This window comes from Castor canadensis, chromosome 4 (genome assembly GCF_047511655.1).
Source record: "Castor canadensis chromosome 4, mCasCan1.hap1v2, whole genome shotgun sequence".
Classification (NCBI taxonomy): Eukaryota; Metazoa; Chordata; class Mammalia; order Rodentia; family Castoridae; genus Castor; species Castor canadensis.
Window position 1 is genome coordinate 160,687,619 of NC_133389.1, and position 25,720 is coordinate 160,713,338.

Consider the following 25,720-nt stretch of genomic DNA (forward strand, 5'->3'; position numbering starts at 1 on the left):
ACTTTACATTTTCAAATGGCATTACTATTAGTGATATTTTACCAAAATATAAACCTTTAGAAGATAAATAAATTTTTGTCAGAGATGTAACCACTACCAACGCTTTTATCATTTATTTGAAAGATGGGATAAAACTATGTGGAAAACAAAAATGATACTGCTTTATGCAATGAATACATGGTGATATTAACATTATCTAACATTAAGTGCATTTTGTCTTTTGCGATGAAGAAGGGTGGCATAGTAAGGCATTTCCATACTTTTTCTCAGTGTAGAGTGTAATAAAACTATTGTTAATTGGAGAGTTTGATTTTATAATACCCTGGATTTAACCTCAAACTCTACAGCTTGCCCCAGTTAAGTGGAACCAGATAAAAATGAAATGCAGCAGTTAAGGAATTTCAACTTCACAGCCAGCTGAAAAGGCAAAGGCCAAAGAAAACTGTGATCCATTGTGGAAGGAAAGACAAAGAGGAGCTAAAGGGAGGTGGTGGAGTCAATGGGCTATGACCAGGAATGTCTCGGCTACATGAGCACCAGACCTCCATGTCTGATGTCATAGCTGCATACTCAGCCAGACTCACACACATAAACACAGGTTATTTTTTATTTCTCCCTCTTATATTAGATACCTTTTCAATTCTATATGACTACTCCTAAAATAAGCCCCATCTTTGTACACAGTACATAAATATAATACTTTGAATTTAGAATCACCGAGATAGAGTTTGGAAAATCATTTGAGCTTCAGTGAGCACCAGGCTGCTTTAAATTATGATCTTAAATAATCCAACAACTAAATATACATCATTAAATTCATGCTTTTAATCAGATGCATTGATTTACATTTCTTTTGCCATTATTAGCTTTATGATTTCTCCAAAATAGTAAGTCCTTGGATGATGTTTTGAATGAAACTATTTGTTGTAGAAAATAAAATTCATTATGAAAGTAATGCAGAGCTGAGTTTGTGGATGGAAATCAATTTTCAGTCTGGTTAACAAGCCAATGGAAATGATCAATTAGAACTACCCCTAGAAAATTTGTTATCAGTCTTATATTTCTTAATCATGGAAAGTTTAGGAACTTCAATAATTTTTAGGAAACTGGAATAGATTGGAAAAATGGGTATATGTATGTTTTAATGGAATGTTAAACATTACAATATACCTGCATCTTAAATACATTTTCTTCAAAATCAAATGATTTTGTGGAAGGTTTTAAGTACAGAGTCATTAGGCATGAATGATAGATTTTTCTAGGCAAAGGGGCAATGTAAAGCTGGCCAATTTAGCTCTTTGGGGCCCCAATTTACAAACTTTCAACAACTATTTACTGCTCACCTATTTGATCTTAAGTGATTACCAAATGGCCCATAGTACATGTGGTGAAACAGAAAGATCATAAAATAGGTTTATCAAGGTACTATTTATGTGACATTAATATGATCTATGCAGTGCTATGCCTGCAATTTGTTCTTTGGTTTTAAAATAATTAAGTTAAAGTTAAAAACAAATTTTAATTTAAGGCATTATTCAAAAATCATCAAAATATTTCACATGTAAACTAAAATTTGCTAGTTAACAGACTTTACACACAATTTTGCCATTTTATAAATTTAAATACAAAGCATACCCAGTAATTACATAGAAAATCAGACTTCAGATAACTTAAGTTCTATTGCTCTTGTCTTTATTATCTCTATTAATTATTATTAATTTGGAATTGCAAAAGTGTGTAATACCATATATGCACAAAGATTAAACATGAGTGTATGCAATACCACATTGGTTGGTCACGTGACCTGAACTCAAAACAGTTCCAAATGACTTTGAATAAAAGTACTCTCTAAACCAAAGTAGATAGCTGAGTCTTTGTACAGAGGGACTGACCATAGAACTCCTAAGAGTTCTGTAACTTCCATGTAAAACAATGTTTATGAAGGAATAAATGATTAAAATGTTTCAATTCAAAACTTACATATATGTCTGTAAAACTCAAAACCACATAATTGTTGTATAACTTGAGTTGAGAAAAATATTTTCTATAAAGACATATTTAATAAAAGGAATAATTTAACATTCACAGTGAACATTGGTAAGAAAGAAAAGAACTGCCATTACTGACTGCATTCTGTACAATGTCCTCTCTTATGTTTGCACTAAAGGTGCTAATCCACCATTCATCACTGGATAGGACACACCAAAGTTCAAGTGCTATGATTTTGACAAGCTAAGATCATTTCTTACACAATCACAGAAGCAGTTTAGGGGTCTTTTCATGCCCCTCATTTAAGGGGGAACAGAGAAGTATTCTGGTTGGTGGACAAGGAATTGTGATTTTAGACATAGTTATTAGAGATTCAGGCTGGTAGTACTCTTTGGTCTTCAATCTGCCACTCCAAAAGCTAATTTTCACAGTATGAAGATCAGAGGGGAAAGCTAGACTTAACAATGAGACATGATATTTCCACTCATATTTTATTGAACAAAACTTACGAGACCACAATAAATGGCAGAGGAGACTAGGACATATAACTTCCAACCTCATCCTCGGCAAGAAGAGGCAACACGCATTGGTGAGCAGCTTGTCATCTCTGGCAGGCCTGCTTTAAACTCTCTAATTCTGATTTGGAAGGAATTTGGCCCAGTCTCCGATAGTTCCTTAAGTCTCAACCCAGCATCCATTATCCTTTACTATAATTCTTTTCCATATGTTTCCATGCCACTTGTCCTAATTAAAACATTCTGCAATTAAAAGGAAGTGGGATGTTAAATATCAGGTACCATGAATGGAATTTTATACGCATTAACTGATTTCAAATGAGTAACCAACATAATACAATTATTTTATAAAACTCCTTTTTCTAATGTCCCATACATACCACCTAAATTTTGCCAGACAGAAAAGCATGATTATACAATTGCACTACATTTCTCTCCCCCAATCACTCAGCTTACTCACTCCCTAGTACCTAAAAAACAAAGCAATCTTGGTTTTTTATTTAAAACATCTTTATCTATTAATATCCATTTTGGAACAATTTTATCCAAACAATCCCACTTAATGCCCAGGAAACTAATGACATTACTTTGTTCTATGATGTTTTATTATTCTATCATCCAATCTAATTTTCTCCTCTTCAAACAGTTCACTAGATATCTCCTCGCTTACTCCCTCAGTGAGAATGCATTCATCATACGCACTATCCCCTCAAGAGCTATTCTATGCTAGCCTATACTGACATGATCGAAATCTGCATCATTGTGTGCTAACACATGAAGCCTATAATGCATTGGAAGCATTATTCTAATGCAACGTGATAAATTTCATGAGCTACACATGAGAAACTCATGTTCTTTACAAGAACATAGCCATTGAGCTATATGGCTACAAAATAATATATAGGTGTTTTTTGGCTTCTTTATAAAATTATGAATGATTACATGAATAACTTTACTAGATGTCATCTCTTAATATAAATGTCACAATTATGAATAGGTTAAGTGTTAGAAAACAAAATGATACAGGGCAAGGTGGAGATAGTGACTATATTGGTTAAAACTACCTTGAGTAATTTTGAAACTAAGTTCATGGCCATAGATACTGTATTACTAAAAAGTTGAAGTTAAAAGAAATGCTGGGTTAATATGGAAACTGAGCATAACGGATATATTCTGTCCATTTTACAAATATATGCATATATTTACATATATTTATATACATACATATATTTATACACACATATATTTATATGTATATACTTATATACATATATACATACATGAATATATACATATATAAATACATATATTCATGTATGTATATACATGCATATATATTTCTTAATTTTATAAAAAAGCAGTGTACTTTTATAGGACATAAAGGTGCAACATGACAACTGAAGCAATGAAAAGGACATTTGTTTCACTCTGGCACTGAAATGATGAGAGTGTTTCATTTACTGCCCTATTTATGTAAATAATGAGATTCTACAGTGAACAGAAAAAATCATCAGGCCGCACATCCGCAGAATGCCTGGAAGCAATGTATCTTCACAGCCAAATCAGCTTCAGACTCTGGGAAACACAAATGTAGAGTGAAGAAAATAAAATGAGGAGACAGAACAAAACAACAAGTTCTATAAATGACTCTCGAACTTTATGAAAAGCCCTTTTTTCTCTCTTGAACTCTATTTGTTGGCTGGTTGTTTGGTTTTTTGTTATCTGTGAATTAGGGGAGTCAGTCCCTTTCATCCCTAAAATATTATACTTACAAAGAGTATAAATATTGTTTAATTAGCATAGCTGTTGGCAAAGACTACTATAATAAATAAGGCATACTTACCTACTATATAATTCAGCCACTAAAAACAGTTCAATATTCCTTTATAAATCATACAGAAATGCATTAGGGACACTCATTTTTCACATAATTTTAAGGTACTAAGAGAATAAGGAGAAATTTAAGTATTTTCTCTCCTTCTGAAGTTTACAAACCAGTTGCTTTAGCAACAACACCACTTAACATAACTCACCCATACAATAGTCTCACCAGGAATAGTCCCACTAGGAATGAGAATGACTATAAAAATAGAAGCAGGGTACTGATGATTGCCAAAGTTTCCCTGGGACCTTTATAATAGTAGTAAAAACAAAACAAAACCTTGTTAAATTTCATGTCATGAACTTCATCTCTATGTAGGATTATATTTTTGAATTTTCCCTGAGAATAATAATTGTAACCTTTTCTCAAGAGTCGCTTTGCTCTCAGTAGCATGAGCCTCCCATTCCAACCCACTCACCCCAGGGAACAAAGCTACCCTTGTCCCTGGAGAAGCCAGCAATGTGATGACTGGGGGAATGCACCTGTTTGTTCAGTGTTATCAAATGCCAGCCTGGGGCTACCCTGGTAAGTGAGCTCTGACTTCTAAATCACAGAGCAACACAAACTCTCCTGAAAAAATCTTTTGTGTGCAAGTGTGGCAGCATGCTTTCTTTCTGGGAAGAAAGAAAGCATTCCTCTTCCCATCACAATCTCAAGATGTATTTGTCATTTTCAATCTCAGTGTCTTGAATAAAGCTGTATTAAGCTTGCTATGGTTGCCCAGTTTAAGTGGCAAAATAATGAAGGACTTTGACAAGATTAATTTATTAATATGGCACTAAAACTGTCTTGTAAAAAAGTAACTAACTGAATTACATGAATGTCTTAAAGGTTTTTATGAAAAAAAGACGAATTAGCTTTATATAGAATATTGAAAAGAACATTTAGAAGAACACCTAAATTTCCTAATAGTTTTAATTAAACACAATGTTCACATCAATAAGCAAAAACAAGTAATAAATATTCACTTCAGTGCCATCTTTTTTTATTCTACCTTCAGCACACTTCGTGATTCCAAATTCTGGGCATGTGATAATAAAATCCTGACTGTTGGTTATGGCAGGTAACTTGGACACAAATACGGAAGGTGAATGTTGATCTCTCTTTCTTTCTTTCTCTCTTCCTCTCTCTCTCTGCAGATACATCTATATGTGTGTATGTGTGTGTGAAATTGCATAGATCATTGTAATACATTCATTTACTCTTTTTCTTTTAGCAGGATGTTTCAAAAGAAAGCCATGTGTTTTAAAACACAAAAAATAATAGAAAAGAAAACCAAAAGAAATTCTGCGAGACAGACCCTAGAGCAGTTTGAAAACATCAAATAAAACCCCTCCAGCAAGTTCTCCCCATGTGATGCCTTTGTACATTCATTTCAGCCTGTGAGCATATTTCCCATGACACACAAAAGGTTTTGGTGCCATGATGATAGGTATAAACATGCATGGTTCACTCATTTGCCATTCTGTCTATTGAATCTCATACAGTTTTCTATAAAATTAATGTAATTCTTGGAAGTCAAATATCATGTTAGACAATATGAAGAAAAGCTGAATTACAACACATTGATTATGTTGCTCCTTAGATATGTGTCAATGACACAAAATGTACATGGATATGCATAATAGTTACAAACTTGGCACACACATATGCATACATCTTTGTGAATATATAAATGTATCTGAATGCATATATACCTATACCTTAATAGAGAAATATGTGTGTGTACAAACATATTTCCTCTTGTTTTATCACCTACTTATGAGCCTCTTTTACTACGTGTGGTTTTAATTTTCTTATCTTTTTTAGATCTAGGTAGATGTCTGTGTTTATTTTTTCTTTTCTAAACTTTGAAATAGGTATAACATGTTATCCTACATGGACTTGTAATTATAATTATTTTACAGAAACTGCTGTTTTCTTCCTGATATAAAGAGTAATATTTTATGTATGATAACATTTCTTACTTTGCAACATTCATGGAATTAAAGCAGGATATAAATATCATTGCTTTTATATATACTTTATTTTTATTTTTGTTATGCTCAGGGTATGTTGTGACATTTACAATTTTTTTTACAATATATTATAGTTTAATTCACCCCCTCCATCATTCTCCTTTATCTCTTATTCCTCCATTCCTTCCCCAATTCACTCTCATTGTTAAATATTGCTTTCATGTTATGCAAACAAGAGAGACAGTCATTATTTTCTCCATATAGTCAATGTTGTATACAAACTAAAAAAATTATCAAAGAATTTTTAAAGTGATCTTAAGCAATCAGAGAGTCTAAACTATCAATTACCTTACTTGTGAAATAAGTCTGGCAACACAGGTGAAATGCCAGGAAGACACTTTTCCTAAGTTGTATCTTTAGAGTAAAAATCCTAATTTTAAAATGCAATGCCCAAGATCTGTGTGGTCACTAAGTCTGGAAACCAAGCTGACTCTCTGCAGGTGTCTCCCATCTCCACTGTTCTGACAGCACATGATTCTCTTCTTTTTCACACACTGATGGAGAGGCCCAGCAGTGTTGTAGCAATTGAACTACCAAAAACAGTATCAGCACTGGTCTATTCTTTCTCTAGAAGTTCAAGTTTCCAAACAAATAATAAGTGGATGTTTTAAATTATGTGTAAAAGCCCCAGAAATGCCTATTAAATTTGATTTTAGCCATTTAAAATAAGTCATCAAGATTTTGAATGCCAGTTCAGCAAATGGGGAGGAATGAAAAATATATTTATATTGTTTTGGCTTATTTAGAGTTAAGTATGAAATATCTAGGCATTTAAATCCCATTCCTTCTTGTATAATGGGGACTTAAAAGGAAACAATGATCAATGAGTTTAAAATACAGTATAAAAGTAACCTCTGGGAAACAAAGCCTCAGCTGAATTGGTAGCTCTATCCAGCAGGGACATTTGAATACTTTGAGAGGACCTAAGAAATTGAGGAATGAACAGCAATGAATAGGATTTTCTTGGCACCTACATTGGTTGTGCTGCTCAACTCATGTTATTTTTTTTTTTTCTTAAAAGTCATCCAAAGTTTTCTTTGTTTGAAATCTTAGGAGGGAAATAAAACAATTTATTAAAATAATAATAGGTCTACCTTTAATGACACTGCTGAATGTAAATGCATGTGGTTATTATTAGTATACAAAGTAGTTATCCTTAAGTTAGGAAGTATATGCACACTTAACAATTGAACCTTAATAGAGGTCCCTAGATAGGTGTATGGTGTTGCATTTTTAATTAAAAGTTTGAACCTCAGTTCCCAAGTGCTCAAAAAGCAAAAATACAGTGTCATTCTCTGCTGAATTGGAAGGGGTAATGTGATGATCTCACTTGTACTAAGAAAAAAAAATGAACACTGAGAAAATATGAGTTACATTTTAAGTGAGAATGTTTCCAGGAAGATAGCTAGCAGGTAGGTATTATTAAATAATAAAAGAAAAAGAGGGGACTAAGAAAATCATCTTATTTCAGAACTGAAAATTCTGTGTCAGAGGTATTAGGTTATTTGTTTAAGGTACAAGTGGAATGAGACTTAGTCATCTGGTTGCTAAAGAGGCTAAACTCTACTAAAATCAGCTGTCTGCCAATAAAGAGAACCAGTGAACACATCTTATGCAGATGGTGCAAGGATTAATTAATAAATTAATTCTCTTACATGCTTTTGCTCTGCTAAAAGCCATACAAAGTAGGTAGAAAAAATAAGGGAATGAACATTTAATTTGTTCTAAGCATTATGATGAACTATCTGCATGCATTTTTTTCATTTATTTCTCATTTTCAAATAAAGACACTGAGGCATACCACTTAAGTGATTTTTGATTTTCCCTTCTTGGTTGAAGTGTAAATTTTAAATTTCTAATTATCAGTTCCTAAAACTCAGGTTCTTTCTATTATTTCATGAGATAGGGATAGAAAACAAATGTTGGATATACTCTTTTCATAATCTAGACATAACTTCTCATCAAGAATGCATAGACTAGATTTAAACTGCCATCAAAGTCAACATTCTCAGGCAAAATGTAACTGGGTAAAAATTTTTCAATCATTTTATCTCTGAGATATACTGGTATCATTTTACCATCTTAAAACCATTTCTGATTTTATATTTATATCTAGCATTAAAGCATGTTTTGATATAAGAGCTATTTAATTTTTTATGATCATTTTCCATTTTTTCATGGTAGATATGCTAAACAGGTAGCTATTACTGGAAAGTCAGAGTTGGTGCATATAAAAATATTGTACCCATTGAAGGATTTTGGTTGTATTTGTCTTTTGTATCTCACAAATTTAATACATTATTTTTCCAAAGAACATTTTCCAGATTACAAATTTGTTGGCCAAAATACTCATTTTCAATTATAATGAGAAATTTATTTTAAAAACATAACTATTTTGGGGCCATTGCTATGTGTCTATCTACAAGTGACATTTAGAAATACACATGGTTTATGAGCTTCCATTTTTGTTAGTTTGTAATTATATACTATTATTTATTTTTTCTTTAAAAACCTAGGATTGTGTGACTCAGAAAGACAAGGATTAAACTGCAAATGAACTAAAAAGTTACATTAAATATCTCTTATTTAAATCAAGACATTAAAATTGATATGAAAATGGCTCAGCAAATACTATTGTTTTAATTTCTTTCAACACTTCATATTTAATGATCAGCCAAATGTAACAGAAGAAATCACTTCCACCATAATACTATTAACCACATAAAATGATGGGATAGCTACTTAAATTATGCACTGATGATCTTCAATAAAATCATAAAGGAGTTGATAACCTATATTGTGACCTCTGATGTATTTATTTTATACAAGTGATAGGTTTTCTTAATTTTTAACAGGCACTTGAACTAAGACACTAATTCTTGATTCACTTCTTTTTCCCAGAGCAACATAGGCTGGCATTTGAAATATGATACAATTTTAATTACAAAGATTTATCATTATGACATCTAATTTCTAAGCACATGAAATGACAATGTATTGCATAGATGGGAAGCTCAGCCACACATTCAGTAAGTGAATACCAATATCATTGACAGATTGCTTCCCTTCTTCATTTCGTTTCTACCAATACTACATCAAAGATCCATCTATAGTTATCCCACATACTACTTCATTACCTTCTTCAAAAGAAACAATACTCCAAATAAGACTAAAAAGCTCACACCAAATTTTATATTTTGTAGATATTTTGTGACTTGAGATTAAAAATTGACCATATATGAATTTATATTATTTCACACATACATTCATATTGTTTAATTTTCTTATCATTAGCAAGTGAAATTATATACCTATTTTCATATAAATTAGCATACATTTTTTCTTTCTTTTTATTTTGCCAGTACTGGAGTTTGAAATGGCATATATATTTTCATAAATCTTTTAAACTGTTACTTCTCTCTAGTCTCTTGGATCAAATTATATTTTAGAAAGGACTAAAGCAAATCCCTACTCATACTTTGTAAATGTTTTTTCCTCTCTGGGAATATGACGGGGAGAGAAAGCTGAGAGTGGCATTGCATTCTATGATTCCCTCCAATTTTGCTTTGTTAGTGGAATAGATTAATAGATCTTTATTGCTTTTATTTTATATTTTGGCAGTATTTGATGTTGAACACAGGAACTTACATGTTCCCACAACACGAGATCTTCTGTTTTTAGTATTTTGCTTTTGAGGTAGTTGCTTACTAACTTTGCCTGGACTGGCTTCATACTCACAGTCCTCCTGCCTCTACCTTCCAAGTAGAAGGGATTACAGTCATGTACTACAACACCCACCTCTTCATTGTTATTTTATCTTCAAATATGTACTACATTTAAATATAATGAATCTTTCTTGATTTATAGGATTGAACATACTTGTTTCAGTAAATAAAATATGAACTCAAAATAAAATATGAAACATGTTTTTCTTAAAAACAGAAAAACTATCTGAAACTAATTCATTATTTTCTAAACCTAAAAGGAAGTACATGACTTTTAATAATATCAAAGTCTCCTTCTATCTTCTTAGCAAATATTAGTATTCTTCCAAAAGTGAACTAAGTCTAAAATGACTAAAACTAGAAGAGAGTTTTCATGAACTCCTCTTGTGAAAATACTCACAAATTTATGTAGTATGTACATTAAGGAGGAAAAAAATTTCTACTCTAGACACAGAAGAAAGGAAGTCATAAATATCTTATTAAAGCTAGAGAGGATAGATAAATTAAGCCTGCCCTCTCCTACTTGTCATTGCAGGTATCTCTTCTTTACCAGTTGTCAAAGAAAAGAGGAATTTAGTTAGCATGTTGGCATTAATTATAAAAATTGAAAAAAATAGAGTGGCCATTTAAGTCATTAATTTATGAATTAAATTGATTATAGAATCCTCTTTTCTAATATTTCCCTCTAAAAAGACAAAATATGATTTTAAATCATTAATAATTATAGTAAATCTCATAGACTAAAGATTTTTATCAAGTCTGCTATTTTTCTCATATTGGTTATCTTCCCACCTACCTCACTCACAAAATGACCTAAAATATAAAATTTGAAGTAATAAAATTTATAAAAGACACAGTTTCTCAAGGAACAAAACAAAACACACCCCCATACAATTACTTATCTATTCCTCTGTATTCTGGTGTTAATTTTAAAAAAAACATGGTCAATGCCCAATCAGAGCACTGTACTCTACTATTTCAATTCCTATTATCTGTTAAAAGAAACCTAAATTACCTGATAAAATACTTTTTATTATTATAAGAAATAATTTAATGCATTTATAATATCTGTATCACCATTATAATCATTTAATTTCCCAGAGCCCCTACACAAGCAGTCTCATTAAAAAACTTCATTTAAGAACTTCATTTAAGAGATAACACCTGATCCATATGAATAATACCAAGATCCTTCAACTCATTGACACTTAACAATGATAAAAATTGTGTGAAGTGACCTCCCTTGATCTCAGAATTTCTGTAACATGGTGGTAAATGGAAAATCTGGAATTACACTACCTGGCTTCAAATATGAGCTCTGTAAGTTATTTTGTGTTCTCTGTAGTAAGTTACCTAATATTTTAAAACTAGAGTTATGGAGTTATTGTAAGGAAGAAGAGAGCTAATGTTTGTAAACCACTTCTGCATAGTAAATGCTTACTAATAAAGGATGTTATTATAATTAACAGCAGGATACGTATCATAGGCTTCATTTTGTCGTATAAATACTTTGTTTTGTAGATTTAAGAAACAGATTTTTATGCTATAAAGGGTGAGCATATTGAGTTATTTTGATTTTGATATTGAGTTAATATCAAAGGCATGAAGCTTAAAAGAATTCTGGTTACATGAATAAGGTAAAAACTAATAAAATTTATGTTTGCATTCTAGTTAGGAGGGCATCACCAGATGTATGATTCTGCCCAGCATCACTCCAGTGAATAGTAAAACAAAAAGTTTAAAGAATTTAGGGCACCATTTAAATTAAAGCATATTCTTTATCTTGTTAATAGTTTCAAGAGTATGCTGAGATTGTCATTTAAAAAATCTAATTGAAGTTTGAATTCCTTTATCTCACAGTAGGTGGAATATCAAAAATACTTTTTTGAATATGTTTTTTGACATTACTAAAACCACAAAATTAAACATTTAATTATTATCACAGAACAAATGAAATGGGGTAAATCAAATGATTTTAGAAGGAAGCAAAGACATAGATCACTTTTTTCTTTACTTTTTCCTACAAATATTCTTCAAAATTCTTATACCACAATAAAAAAAATTGACTTGGCTTACAAGAAAATTAAAGCTAGAAGGTGTACAATGTATTACACAGAAGTATTAAGGCAGGAAAGATAGGTTGAGAGCTAGAGTAAGAGAAAAGTATGGTATTGGACTTCCAGCAAGACTGATAAAGAAGGTGGATGCACTCCACCCATGCTCAGATTGAGCTCCTGTGTATTACTAAGAGAGTAATCTTAACAGAAATTCCTAGAATAAGTGATTTTTTTTTTGCTACCTTTGAACTAGATTTTCATCTCTTCTATTGATGGAGTCAATAAAGCAACTAAATCTCAGGAGTAAATAATAATAAAAATTTCCTTGTTGAAAACTGTTTAATATCAAAAAGTGTAAGATTATGTAAATTTTCATTTATGTATTCTCTGGAATATACAGGAAAATGGAAAATTCCATTTATCTTTTGAGAAATATTGGTCAGTTTTATTGCAACCTATTGGGCATGTTTCCATGGAATTCAGTTCCACTATTACAATAGTAGCATGGTGATGGATTCCAGGGAAAATAGTAAGAGATTCATTGACCCCTTACATGCTTCTATACTATGTCAACTCTTAAACACATATATTCTTAATATTAACATCTTTAAAATATTTATTTGTCTTAAAATCTCTTACATTTATGTGGGAATTTTACTTTTTCTCTTTATATTGCACCCTATGAGCAACAAAAAAATTGGTTCTCACAACTGATAGTAACTTAGCATGGTAGGTATCTGATAGAATATTTTCTGGAGGGGCTTTTTTGTGTTATTTTATTTGTTATTAAATAAATGCTATGTTATCAAAAGTCTCTTTCAACTTATGGTACTGGGGTTTGAACTTAGGGCCTTGCCTTTGTTAGGCAGGCACTCTATTGCTTGAGCCATGTCCCCAACACTCCATTTTCCATATTTCTGACAAACCAAACACCCAACTCATAACAACTAGCAAATTGAAGCACATTTAGAAGCAATGCGTGCCATCCAGAGGGCTGCAAATATAAAATATGCTTAGGTTCTAAGTTATATGCAACACATTTAATATTTGAAAATTTGATGAAAATTACATGCTTTCATAGCTTATAAAAATACTCTGCCTCTTTTACAGGATTTTGTATGTTTTTGTTTTTTGCCAAAAGTATACTTCTCACATAAAAATAATATAGATTTATTCTAGTAACTATGCTGCATACTACATATATAATTTATAATTCAATATTCAGAACCTTTTGCAGTTGAGGGTTTTCATTATACTCATTTAAAGACAAGAAAAATGAGGCTTAGAAAGCTCAATAATGTGCCTCAGAATAGGATGTGATAGAGGGAGTCCAGATCCAGGGCCAGTCCTCCGATCCCCCATGTTGTTCTGCCTATAAATCTTCACCTACTGCATTGGTAAATCATGCTGTTCCATTAGTACTAGACTGTAAAGTGCTATTGTCATTAGCCTCATATGGTTATTTAAATAATTAAAATTACATAAAATTAAAAATTCATTTCTCAGTTGCACCAGCCTTGGTTCAGTAGCCACATTTGATTACTAACTATGCTATTACACATCACAAAGTGACCATTTCTATCATCACAGTAAGTTCTGCAGAGTCTAAAAGAGACTAAAAAGGAGGTTCCTAATCCTACCAACCTGCTTTGCTTTAACATCATAATGATAATTGTGGAAGATACCTTCCCCATGCTTCCACATTGTAGCTGAGGAGTAAATATTGGCCAGAAATATATTTACTGGGAGAAGACAGGTGCATAAAGATAACTTAGAACAGCTCATTTCTCAGCACCATGTCTTGAATATATAAGTAGAATAAAACAATGCTAATAAATATTTGATTGACATCACTTTTCAAAGGCGCTTGTGAGAGTAACCTTGACTTTATTTTTTTTTTTTAAAGCCACAGTTGACTGTTGTGGTGATAGGATGGGTTGATAGATCTTCTGTATTTAAACCAGCTACAATATTGGCATTATTGTTGTTTTGTATTGTGTATTTGCTTATATTTTATCATCAACTTACCATCTGCCATATATTACAGAAATAAAATTATTTTAGAAAAAGATTATTTCTAAAATATAACCTTAAGGTCTTTTGCTTGACGTTGGAATGTTTACAACCAATTTAATATTTCACTCACTATGGTCTTGCCTGGAGAAGTCACCTTAACCATTTATTGGGAATGGCATAACACAAAGAAATTGGGAATAGTTCTAGATTTCAGCATGTGAAGGACCTTTATTAGCCACATCTGATGACTTTATTATGAAGCACTGCCATTATCACATCTCATCAAAAATGGAATAGAACAAGTAGTCTGATTTCTGAATTCTAATTGAATGGTTTAGGGTCTGCCACACAAACCCTAATGAGATGATGTATTTGTGTTTTGCTTTAATTGCAATAGAAGTCTTCAAAGATTCCACACACTCTTATCCTTTCTAAAATACAGATTCTGGTTATTCCTAAATAATATTCATACTGTTTCCAATCTTCTGCCAGAAATTAGAATATATGATGATCAGGGGATCTGACCCTAGTATTACTATTTCTCCCTTAGTAACTGGGAAATGAAGAGAGTTTGTTAGTTCTTTACAGTTCAGGGTCATCAAGCCATAAAAAGCTTATTTATTGGGTTGAGGATGGGGAGGTGAGTATTCTGATATATCTACTGACTTCTTGAGACTGACATAACAAAGCTATAGTGATAACTAATCAATTTCCACTATTGCATTTTGGAACGTGAGGAGCAAAATTTCATCTCTATTTTCTAAATGCACAAAGCAGATAATCATGCTTTCTCAACAGATGAGTTTTAATAAGAGGGAGTATTGACCTTCTAAGTTTCTTCCCTTAGAATATATAGGCTTCCTCTGTTAGGGAAGAGGGCATACAGATCTTACTATATCTTAGGAACAAGAAAGAACAGTCATAGAGGTTTAAGGTCCCAAGTAGTGAGTTGCTCTAAGAGACCACTCTAAATGGTAGGCTTTCCCTAATTCCTTTTCCTGAAGTATTCTACAGAGATTCCATGGAATATTCTTCAGAGAACAGGGCTTCTTCAGGACCTTGAATACGATATAAAGAGGTTGTGTTTTATGCCTGAGTTGAACATCTTACCAGTCATGGATGAAGACATGTTAGCCACAGAAGAGATGATTCTATTCCCTTGAAATCTCATTCCATTAGCCTGCAACCTGAGGCCTTTTTCTCCATGTATGTTGTTTCCTTTAATTCATGGTACAGTAGGAGGAGAAATTCTCATTTTCTCTTTATTCAGTTCCACAAATTCACTCACTAGTTTCCTTAAGATAAGCATAAACTCCAGAAAATTTGCTGAAGTAACCATTATAACTCTTTGATGCCATAATTACAAGATATTATATTTTCAAAGATGTTTCTGTTTTAACTACAGACATAAATACATCATTGTGGTTTTTCTTCTATAGCTAATATGTACTGCCTAACATGACAGGCAAACAATACTTTTTAAGAACATTGCTTAAAGTATCATTTTTAGAAACCATTGGCTCAGTCTAAAAATGGACAGATTCGTAAGAAATTTCCACTTTTTTTCACTGATTACATCTCATTCATATTGCGTTCACTATGAGTTAGCTTTTATCTAATCATTCTTCCTGTAATCTGTCCTTAAGTTTGGGGCATTCTTAGATTTTTTTCCTCCAAATATCACAATAGCTGAATAGTTCTTCTAATGTAAATAGTAGAGTACTTTTTTCAAATATGCTATTCACAGACAATCCCTGGACTAGCCTGGTTGAACCCACTTAAACATTACTCAGACCTTCACAGAGCAGCTGAAGAATACCTTGTAACTCTAGCATCAGAAGAAGAACTCAGAATGAATATGTCTCTTGTCTAGGTCAAAGCAAATGTCAGGGCCAATGACGGGTGAAACATGAGGATGGAGATTTGAAATGAAGGGCTGGGGCAACATGTGCTTGGCAGAGACACTAAAAGATAGGAAAGAAGTGCAGCAAAATAGCAAAGACAGTGCTCTTCCTGAGAGGAGACAAAGACAAGCCTCAGGCTTCTCACTGCCGTTACGTAAAGTAGTTTCAAAGGAGTATCAGAAGAGACACTAAAAACCGGAGCATCTTTTTGTCTAAACAAGTCACATACAAAGTCCAGTGAAGCAACAGGAATATATTTGAATATGCAGAAGCAGACACAATAGTTTTGCCGCTGCATTGATACAAAGGAATGCTAAAAACAAAACAGAAACAGGCAATGAAAACTCAGGTTTCCTAACCATCTTCTGTGTGAAAGGTGCTATGCTTGACCATTCCCTGCTTTATTTCTTTAATGCCTGTAACAACACCATGACATAGAATTTTCTTCACAATTTTCAAGATAAAGAACCTGAGTCTCAGACATACCTAGGCTGTAAGAGGTAGAACAGGCATTTAAACTGAGATTTTTCTGATTCTATGTCCATGTTCTTTGACATATATTGTGTCAATTACAGGTAGCCTGTCATTTCATTATTAGGTTATTTATGTGATCATTATTGAATAATGGAAGGAGCTTTGGGGATCTTAAATGCTAAAACATACTGCATTGTATCAGTGTACTATCTTAATTAATAGCCATGAATATTTGAAGGCAAGTATAATTAAAGTGCAACATTTTGATGCCCTGTCTTTCAAATTTTACATCATTCAGATGTAGTATCTGGTAGATTAAGCACTGTATTTAATTTTTAGTCAACTAGAATCTAATAAACTGAATTTATTTTTTACAGTATCCTTGAGGGCTCCACTAAATTGCCTCAGTATTTGCTTTGTTGAAATTTTTGTTTGCCCACATCTCAAATAATGACCAAATTTAGATGCTCCACTACATAGTTAACCAAAAAATGACAACATCCATAAAATATTAAACATAGGCAAATACATGCATATGCTGGTCTGAATATATGTAGAGTGTTTAGCTCATTTTTGAAAAACACAAATTGTACTTACGTATTGTCTTAAATTTCACTTATTCAACAGAAATAGTCTCATAATAAATAAAGTGAAAATTAAAATATCTTAGGTGAAATTTGGTACTTTAAGTATGTCTACACATATGTTAACTTTATACCTAGGTTATTGTACCTAGACGTCACAAATGAGATGTGAATAAAAAGGATATGCATGAACTTAGGTATTATGCAAAGATTCCTTCATAGTAAACTATTACATACAGATGAAATTATATATCCACGAATGTAACAAATGAAGTGAATTTATGAATATAGAATGGAGAAAATCACTGTGATTTTTAGGTCTCATAGACTAAAACTCATTTCAGAGTTTGGCCAGACAAGGGAACAAAAATGTAGAAGTTTATAGACTTTGGGATGAAAATTTAATATGAAATAATGATTTGAATTTTGAATAGGGATGTTTGGTCAAGAAGGAGCTGATTTTAAACAGTAAGCAGGAGATCATTTCCAGGGATGATTATTAGTAAGAGCCATAGCCATATGCAAGTGACCTCAGCAGAGGACGTAGTTATTCTCCTCCGATGCTGTAGATAATGATATTCCCAGTGGCCTTGAGAGGGAGATGGTATGTGCCTGAAGGAACACACTGGTGAAAGTAAATTTACCCCCGGCCAAGAAAGGATGAGCCAGCATTGACAGGACAGCTAGAGGATGTCAAAACTGTGTGGCCTATTCTTAGCCTAGACACATGCCTTTTCTCTGCTCTACCTCACCCCGCTCGTTCTGGACAGTGAAATGAGAGCAGCAGCAGTAACACTAGTTTTTCTGTTGAGCCTGAAAAGATGTTCCTGTTTTTTGCTTTTGGACGCATCCAAACTGCAAGTATCTGGGTAAGAGATGTAATAATGTCTTCAGCCCATGATGTACCTTTTTGTGACCATCAAGCTAAGTAATGAAAATGTTTAATAGGGAAATAAATTCATATAATGTCCAAAGAGCACTAAGACATCAACCACTGTATGACAGTCCTCATGCTAACTGAGCACCCATTATACACAGATCAGAGAAAGTCTGCAGAAAGCAAATGTGCTGTTCCAGTAGCACGCTATCTAATGTCAACAATGCAAAGCCTTGAATTCTTAATCTCAAAATTCTTTGTTATAACACTACATATTTCTCACTCCTACAATTACTGTTTATTTTTTCTCAAAATTTTACTTAATAAGAAAATTTGCCATAAATTATTATTTTCCTCCAATGGTTTATTATATAAAGTCAGTATTGGGCAAAATGGTGACACCAGTGTTTGTTTTTGCATCTTCCTTATCTCAGAGACACTTAATACACACATTTCTATCCATCACTGTAGGTTTTGTTTATTCTGACCCCAACTTTGGTTGTAATTTCTTGTCATTCAATCAAAAACTTTGCTGCTCTGTCCCATTCTTTCCCTTCACTCAATAACATGAAAAATGAATGAACATTACTTGTGAATCAAATAAGTGTGAAGAGGTTAACTAGATATTGTGCTGCCACTTCCTGGTAACATATCTGCAATTAATCAGAATAGTGTTTCTAGAACCTTACTAATCAGAATCACCCCAGAGATATTTAACTGCATAATGATGGGTCCCACCCCCCAGAGTTTCTCATTTAGTAGTGCTCAGGTGAGGCCTAAGAATTTGCATTTCTGACACGTTTCAAGATAATGTTGATTTTGATGGTCCTTTAACAACTGAGTTAAAAATTTAATACACTATGGTAGGTTAGTGAAGTGAAGCATTTGACTAGTAAGTAGGTTTTTCTATTGAGACTATAGTGAGGGCAAGCTCGATAACCTGAAATTAATATAACATAAAAATTATTTTTTAAATTATCAATCTACTTTTTGTAACATGTAAACAACATGTAACAAATATATTTCCAAATTACAGGAACAATCTTACCTAATCAAATTGCAATGTCTATTTGTTGTTTCAATCAGGTTACCCTGAACACTAACATCTTTAAGATGCCTCTATAAAGTAAAACTTATTCTAAATCCCTCTTCATGTAAACAGATGCATTCCATCCTTCCTCACATTCTTTCACAGAAACCCAGTCACATCTACTATGTGACTGCAGGTTCCCACATTTGGAGTTATAAAACCCATCAGATCACCTAAAATAGCTTTAATGATCCTAGCTAGACTCTCTTACAGAACAATTTTAGCATATCGTCAACTACCTCATAAATAAGGTATCTGAACAATGTTCAATATTTCCTAACTTTTCCACCATTTAATTTCTTTAATTCACATTGAAAAAGAAAGTAATAACTCTTGAACAAATATAGATTTCTCTAAATAATCAACTTAATATTAACTAATTACCCATCTCCACATACACCAGAAAATATACTTTTCTGAGAAAGTATAGGATAAAATTTTGAAATAATAGTGCTACCTTTTGGTGTGACAAAAGGTAACTTCACAATTATATGTATTGTGTAGTGTGAACTTATAGCTTAGGTACATTTAAAGGTGGCATAATTTTAATTGAATACCTTTAGTAAATATTTTAGTAATACTGAAGCTAAATGTGGAAATAAATATGAGAACTATTGAAGACCAATTTTATCTAGGGGAAAGTTCTTCAAATACCATATCATATGGAATAATAAGATTCAAATATTATAAAAACTTTGAGAAGAAGTGTAATCATTTTTTAAAGATATCAATCAGAGGAAAAACATGAAAAACCGCCCAATGCTTCCTAGGCAAGTTTAACTGGATCATATTATTTTTAGATTCCTAATTTCAGTCATTCAGCTTTTTTCTACCCATTTCATTTCCAAAGTTCCTTCTCCTATCATTACCAACATGTAAGTAGCAATTTAGTCAAAAGCCCCAATCTTCAATAGGAAAACTATCTTTGAAATGAAGAAAAGTAAAACTGTTGATGAAGGAATCTATAAATTCTGAAACAATTTGCATTTACCATTATTTCATCAATTCTATAGCAATCAAATCCTAAATAAATAACATAATCAGTATTCCTTTCTTTACCCAAAATATCCTGATTTTGAGTCACATGTCTGTCTAACTATGAAACTATTTCTAACTTTAAACTGTATATTTCACTGTGAATATAATAAAAACTCAATATCTGACAATATTAATCTAGTTTTTTACTTAATATTTTAAGGCTATACCTCCAAAGTGTTTAATTTTTCAATATCAAGAAACATTAACACTGAGTGGACTTCAACTACATATAAAATTATTACATATTTAGATGCAAAATATACAGATAATCTTAATTTAGAACAAACTAACAGTGTGAACTACTTTATTCCATTGATAGGCACAGATGTACTTAGCAAAATTCATGATTAGAGACTTTATACCCCAAAGTTCTTCACCAGAGCTTTACAAACACTGAGTGGCATGAACTGTAAAGATATCAGTTCCTACAAAGTGTTCTTTGTGGCACAATGATAATTCTAGGTTGCTAGCATCATATAACTAAAATCTCAGGGAGAAAATGTCATTCTGATGATATTGTAGCATTCTGAGAAAGAATCACTTGTGGCATTCAGTGAATTACTAAATAAGACAAAATGAAACTGCATAAATTAGACATGTTTTCCAAAACTAAGATGATTGTGCAAAAAACTAAAGATTAGTAGAACTGGATAAAATGATGGGTATTGGTGAGCTCTGACAGGAGTGAAAGCTGTAGTGTTTTGCAGACATGTAAAGAAATGGTCCACTGTTCACCTGAGACCACCAGGCAGCATTCTTCCTATCTCACTTTTCAGTCACTGAGCATCTCTTTCGAGTGCACTTCTGTTCAGCTGAGATACAGTATTCTGGTATCTTTCAAACTGCACTTACAAAATTTCTAAATACAAATAAAGGCACCGCAGAGGCATCATTTCTCATAAAATGAATATATAGCAGATATTTAAATGACTTGGAGTGTTCCATCTATATATACATGAATGTATATATTACATTATATTGATAATGAAAGTATTTGCTATTTAGGATGCTTTCCTTACCTGTCAGATTCTTTAATCCAAGTTCTTGTAGTCCAAAGTTTCCATCTTTTCTGTAGTTTAGAAATATTGCCAAAGCATATCGATCTTCATAAAGTTTTGTTCCACGAATGATGCGTAAATTCTCCAGAGGCAGGTAACGAAACTGGTTAAGAGCCACCAATACATATCCTGTGACTTCTCGAATAGACTGAAAAAAATATAAACATTGCCTGGGTTAAAAAAATTAAAACTAATGTGTTAGTATGTATATGTGTCACTTTCATAAAAATGAGTTATTTAGCTCTAATTTTCAGCTTCTAATTTAATACACAAATTTCCACACCGTATTCTTATTCCACACGACATTCATTTTCACATTTCCTTGATAATACATGATCACAAAGGGCTGGAATCTCATTGGAAGTATAAGTTGTATTTCTTTTTCAAAAATCATAAATGTGCTTTTAATAAAATAATAGACTGTTTTATGAGACCGACTGACAATTTGAAAACAGTTAAAAGAATAAAGTTCTCATTCATTGACAGACTATGATGAGGTAAGTACACATAACCCATAAATCAAACTTCACCTGAAAATGCAAATTGATAAATGTACCATAAATAAAACCAAGCTACATTAGTTTGTAGTCTTTGGGACAAAGTAAAACAACTACTATATTGGGGCTTCGTGCTACATTAGCCTTATACATCTCTGGGGAATGCATTTATAAACAGCAAGTATTAAAAAAACTGAGTATTGTCTCAATTCATCACATTTTTAAATTTTCTATTATTTAATTCAGGTGTGTCTAATATGAGGTAATCACTCAAAGTTTTGTGGTACATTTTAAATTAAGACACTATCATATCAAAGGCTTTCTGTTTCATCTAAAGTTACACTTTTTTGGGGGAGGGGTTACTGGAGTTTGAACTCGGGGCTTCCTGAGTTGCTTGCTTGGCAAGTGCTCTACCACTTTAGTCACACTCCCAGTCCTGGTAGTGTCTCATATTTTTGCCTGGGCTATTCTTGGACCTGTGGCCTCCTGTATAGCTTGCATCACAGGTGTGGAATATTATGCTTGGTTTATTGATTGAGATGGGCTCTCGTTAACTTTTTGCTCAGCCTGACCTTGAATAGTGATGTTCCCAATATCTGCCTCCCTTGCAGCGGGGTTATAGGTTTAAGCCATTGTGTCCAGTATAAAGTTCCATTTCTTCAGTAAGATGCTCAAAATCACATATTTACAAATGTGTTAATAAAAAATTAATTATTTTTTGTCACATGCCTGTAACCCCAGCACTTGGGAGTCGAGGCACTCTGGAGTCAGAGGCAGGATGGTGATTCTGAGGTCAGGCTTGGGCTATACAGAGAGTTCCAGATTAGACTAGGCAATACAGCAAGACCTTGTTTAAAAAAATAAATAAAAAAGACAGAAATGCTGTTGTGTTTGCTATTACCTGAGTATCAATTTCATATAATTTTAAACCTCTTAATTGTCGTTGCCACAGTGTTCACTCCTTTTTTATTTTCTCTATTTTTACCCCTATATGATCTTATCCAGTTTCAAGTTTATTTCCAAACTTTCATCTCTAGATTCTCCTTTAAACTCCAGACTCATATGTCCACTCATATCCTCACTTAGATGACTATCTTGGACATCCAAAAGCGTATTACTTTTCCAGTGCACCTGTCAAAAACTGAACTTCTATCGTTCTTCCCCCATCCCTCCAACAGTCTTGCTTAGCTCAGTTGAAGACAAGCCATCCTTTCTGGATTTGGAGCCAGGACATTAAGATTACATATCACTTTCCTTTCACACAACAAATATTATCCAACCTACCAGTTCTACTTTCAAAATGATAAGCAATTCAGCCACTTCATATGCCATTCATTGCTACCATCTGACCCACCATCATTCTTCATCTAGATTATTGCAATAAAGCTACCTGTGTCTACTACTGATTTCTTATAATGTATTCTAATTGAATCTAGACAAGATCCATTAAGAAAATAAGTCAAACAATGAAATTTCAAAGTTATTTCTGGAGTTCTCTGGTCCTTCTTTGGCCACCTTATCTTTACTAGGCCATCCATGTGTCAAGATAAATGTTTATGTAGAGTCCGTACTCCCCACTTCTAGATCATTACCCTAACCCTGCAGTTCCCAAATGATTCCAGTTTTCTTGTATCCGTAGTCAAATTGTTCTCAGGTATCCTCAAATGCTTTCTATGAACACATATTTTGAAATAGTTCAAAAATTATAGGATACAATAATAGTTGTTTGCTTAAAGCTCAAAATGAGTCAATAATATGGTTTGAGCTAATGTTGGCAGATCTGAGTAAAGGGAATTAATATCTAAAAGTGTAAATTAAGTGTTAGAATCTTGTCAATTATTGTTCCACTCTTTTAAGACATCAGGAAGAACTTCAGTAACATGACATTTTTACCATTTCTGAACATTTTCTTTGAATAAAAACAACTTTCAAATTTGCAGACTTGCAATGGGAAAATATAATGTAAGAAATGTGGGATTTCTCACCCAGGCAAATTTAGCCTCAAAGCTAGCCTGTGTAGTTAGCTCTGTGAGCTTGATCAAGTTGTTAAACCTCAAAGACCATCAATTCTTCCAACTTAAAAAATAGCAATATCTCAAATATAAAGTTGTTTCAAGGGTTAGAAGATGTAAGAAAAATCTCAGGAAAACAGTAAAGACTTAATAGATACTAGCTGCTACAAACAATATTTCTGATAATAACCAGCCAAATGAACTATCTGGGAACAGTTGAGTGAAAATGAATAATTAAAACATTATTATATAAGAACTATTGGTTTTAATCTTTGTCATATAATATTCAATATTCCCATACATTATCTTTGCAATTTGCAATTTATTCCTAAACCTTATGAATGGCTTTTTATAATTTTTGTGTGCATATTATAGGTCTTTATGTACCTTGCACTGAAAAGATATTCAGTAATGGTTATTGAATAGACTGGAATTGAAAAGTAGAAAGCAATGTTTAAGTCTTTTTAAACATTGTTTTCCGTAGAAAATAATTTTCTGAACTTGCTAATAAAAGAAAATGTTGTATGAAGAATACAATCATTATTTATGTCCATAGTAGTAAACAGAAATCATCAGAAAGCCCAGCACAGAACAAACCTGGAGTTTGGTTCTGGGTCACTACAGTTTAGTGCAGAAACTCTGCCTATTTTATCAAATGAATGGCGAACACCCACCTAAGATATACCTTTCTCCACCTGCAGGAAGCTCCTGCTCAGTAAGACTAGTATATGTCAATGAATATTTCTAAACCTGCCTTGTTCAAGGAGTGAATACTGTCAAAGGTTGTTGAAGCCTTAAATGTTTAGGAACTCTTGTAATCCAAGAGACAATTTGGTTTGCCTATGGCATTCAGTGATAGAAATCAAGAGAGATGGAAAATGAAAAAGAATCCTCACCTGTCCATACCATATTAGTATTAAACTTAGATGAAAAAATATGGTTTTTGCAAGTGAAAAGAAATTTAATAAAAATTTTTCATGGTTATAATATTTTAGAAAAATTATGAAATCCAGTTATAAACTCCCTGGGATTTATAATGGATGTCATTCAAAGATCAGATGAGATGGCACTGATTCACTAAGTTACCTGTCTATCTGTAGATAATTCCAGAAAAGTCTGTCTTTATTATTTTTGTTTCCACTTCCTTTGACAACTCTTTAAACAACTATTGTTTTTAAATTTGATACAACTCCTTTATTTATTTTTTGAGTTGATTTTCTCCTAACTGCTCCTTAATACAAATGGGTGATGCTCTCTGAATGCTCTTTTATCTATTTTAACATTTAAGTGATTGTCCTACTTCACAATTTCTGAATATTTAGTCAGTGTTTAGAAACAACATAATGCAGACTAAAAGCAATTATATATTCTTGGCTAAGCGTGTAAGACTGTTTTCTAATGTTTTTCCTATTCAAATTATGCATCAAAGCCATGTATTTTTTTAATATAAAGAAAATACTCTTATTTTTAAAAACCTTCTGCAATAAGTCAAGAAAGTTCTGAATTATAAACTTCTACTCCAGTGTCATATATACTCAAAACCCATTAGATATCATCCACAAATAATGTTAATGTATTCCACTAGTCAGGACATCCACAAATATAGTAGTCTGGTCAGTAGACACATCAGTAGAGAAGAGTAAGAAACTGAGAACTCTGGTGGCAGGGAGTAATGAGGGAGGGGTTGAAAATGCTCTCCTCTAGTAATGACTACAGAATTTATGTGCTCTCTGACGGTGACAAATGTAGTAGCAAATTGTGGCCTCTGTATCAGTAAGATTTTCCATTAACTTTCCCTAGGCAATTAATTTCTGTCCCTGCCCCTCCCATCATGTCTTGGAATATCTAAATCAGAGAACATTTTTAATTATGTCATACTATTAAGACATTTTACCAGAAAAAATTAATAAGCATATAACAAACATTACATATTCCTACTGCTTTTAGCAATATTGGGTTTTGCTTTGGAATTCTACTTTCAGTT

General features: G+C 32.6%; 1 protein-coding gene across 13 annotated transcripts in view; it reads right to left on the minus strand.

Annotated features, from left to right (window-relative positions):
• Erbb4 (erb-b2 receptor tyrosine kinase 4) overlaps nt 1–25,720 on the minus strand; it is a 1,037,871-nt gene that overhangs the window by 477,783 nt on the left and 534,368 nt on the right. For all 13 annotated transcript variants that reach the window (XM_074071632.1, XM_074071639.1, XM_074071638.1 and 10 more), the window contains one exon: nt 21,189–21,375. In XM_074071632.1, the coding sequence (XP_073927733.1) occupies nt 21,189–21,375 (187 nt within the window). The remainder of the gene's footprint in view (nt 1–21,188; nt 21,376–25,720) is intronic.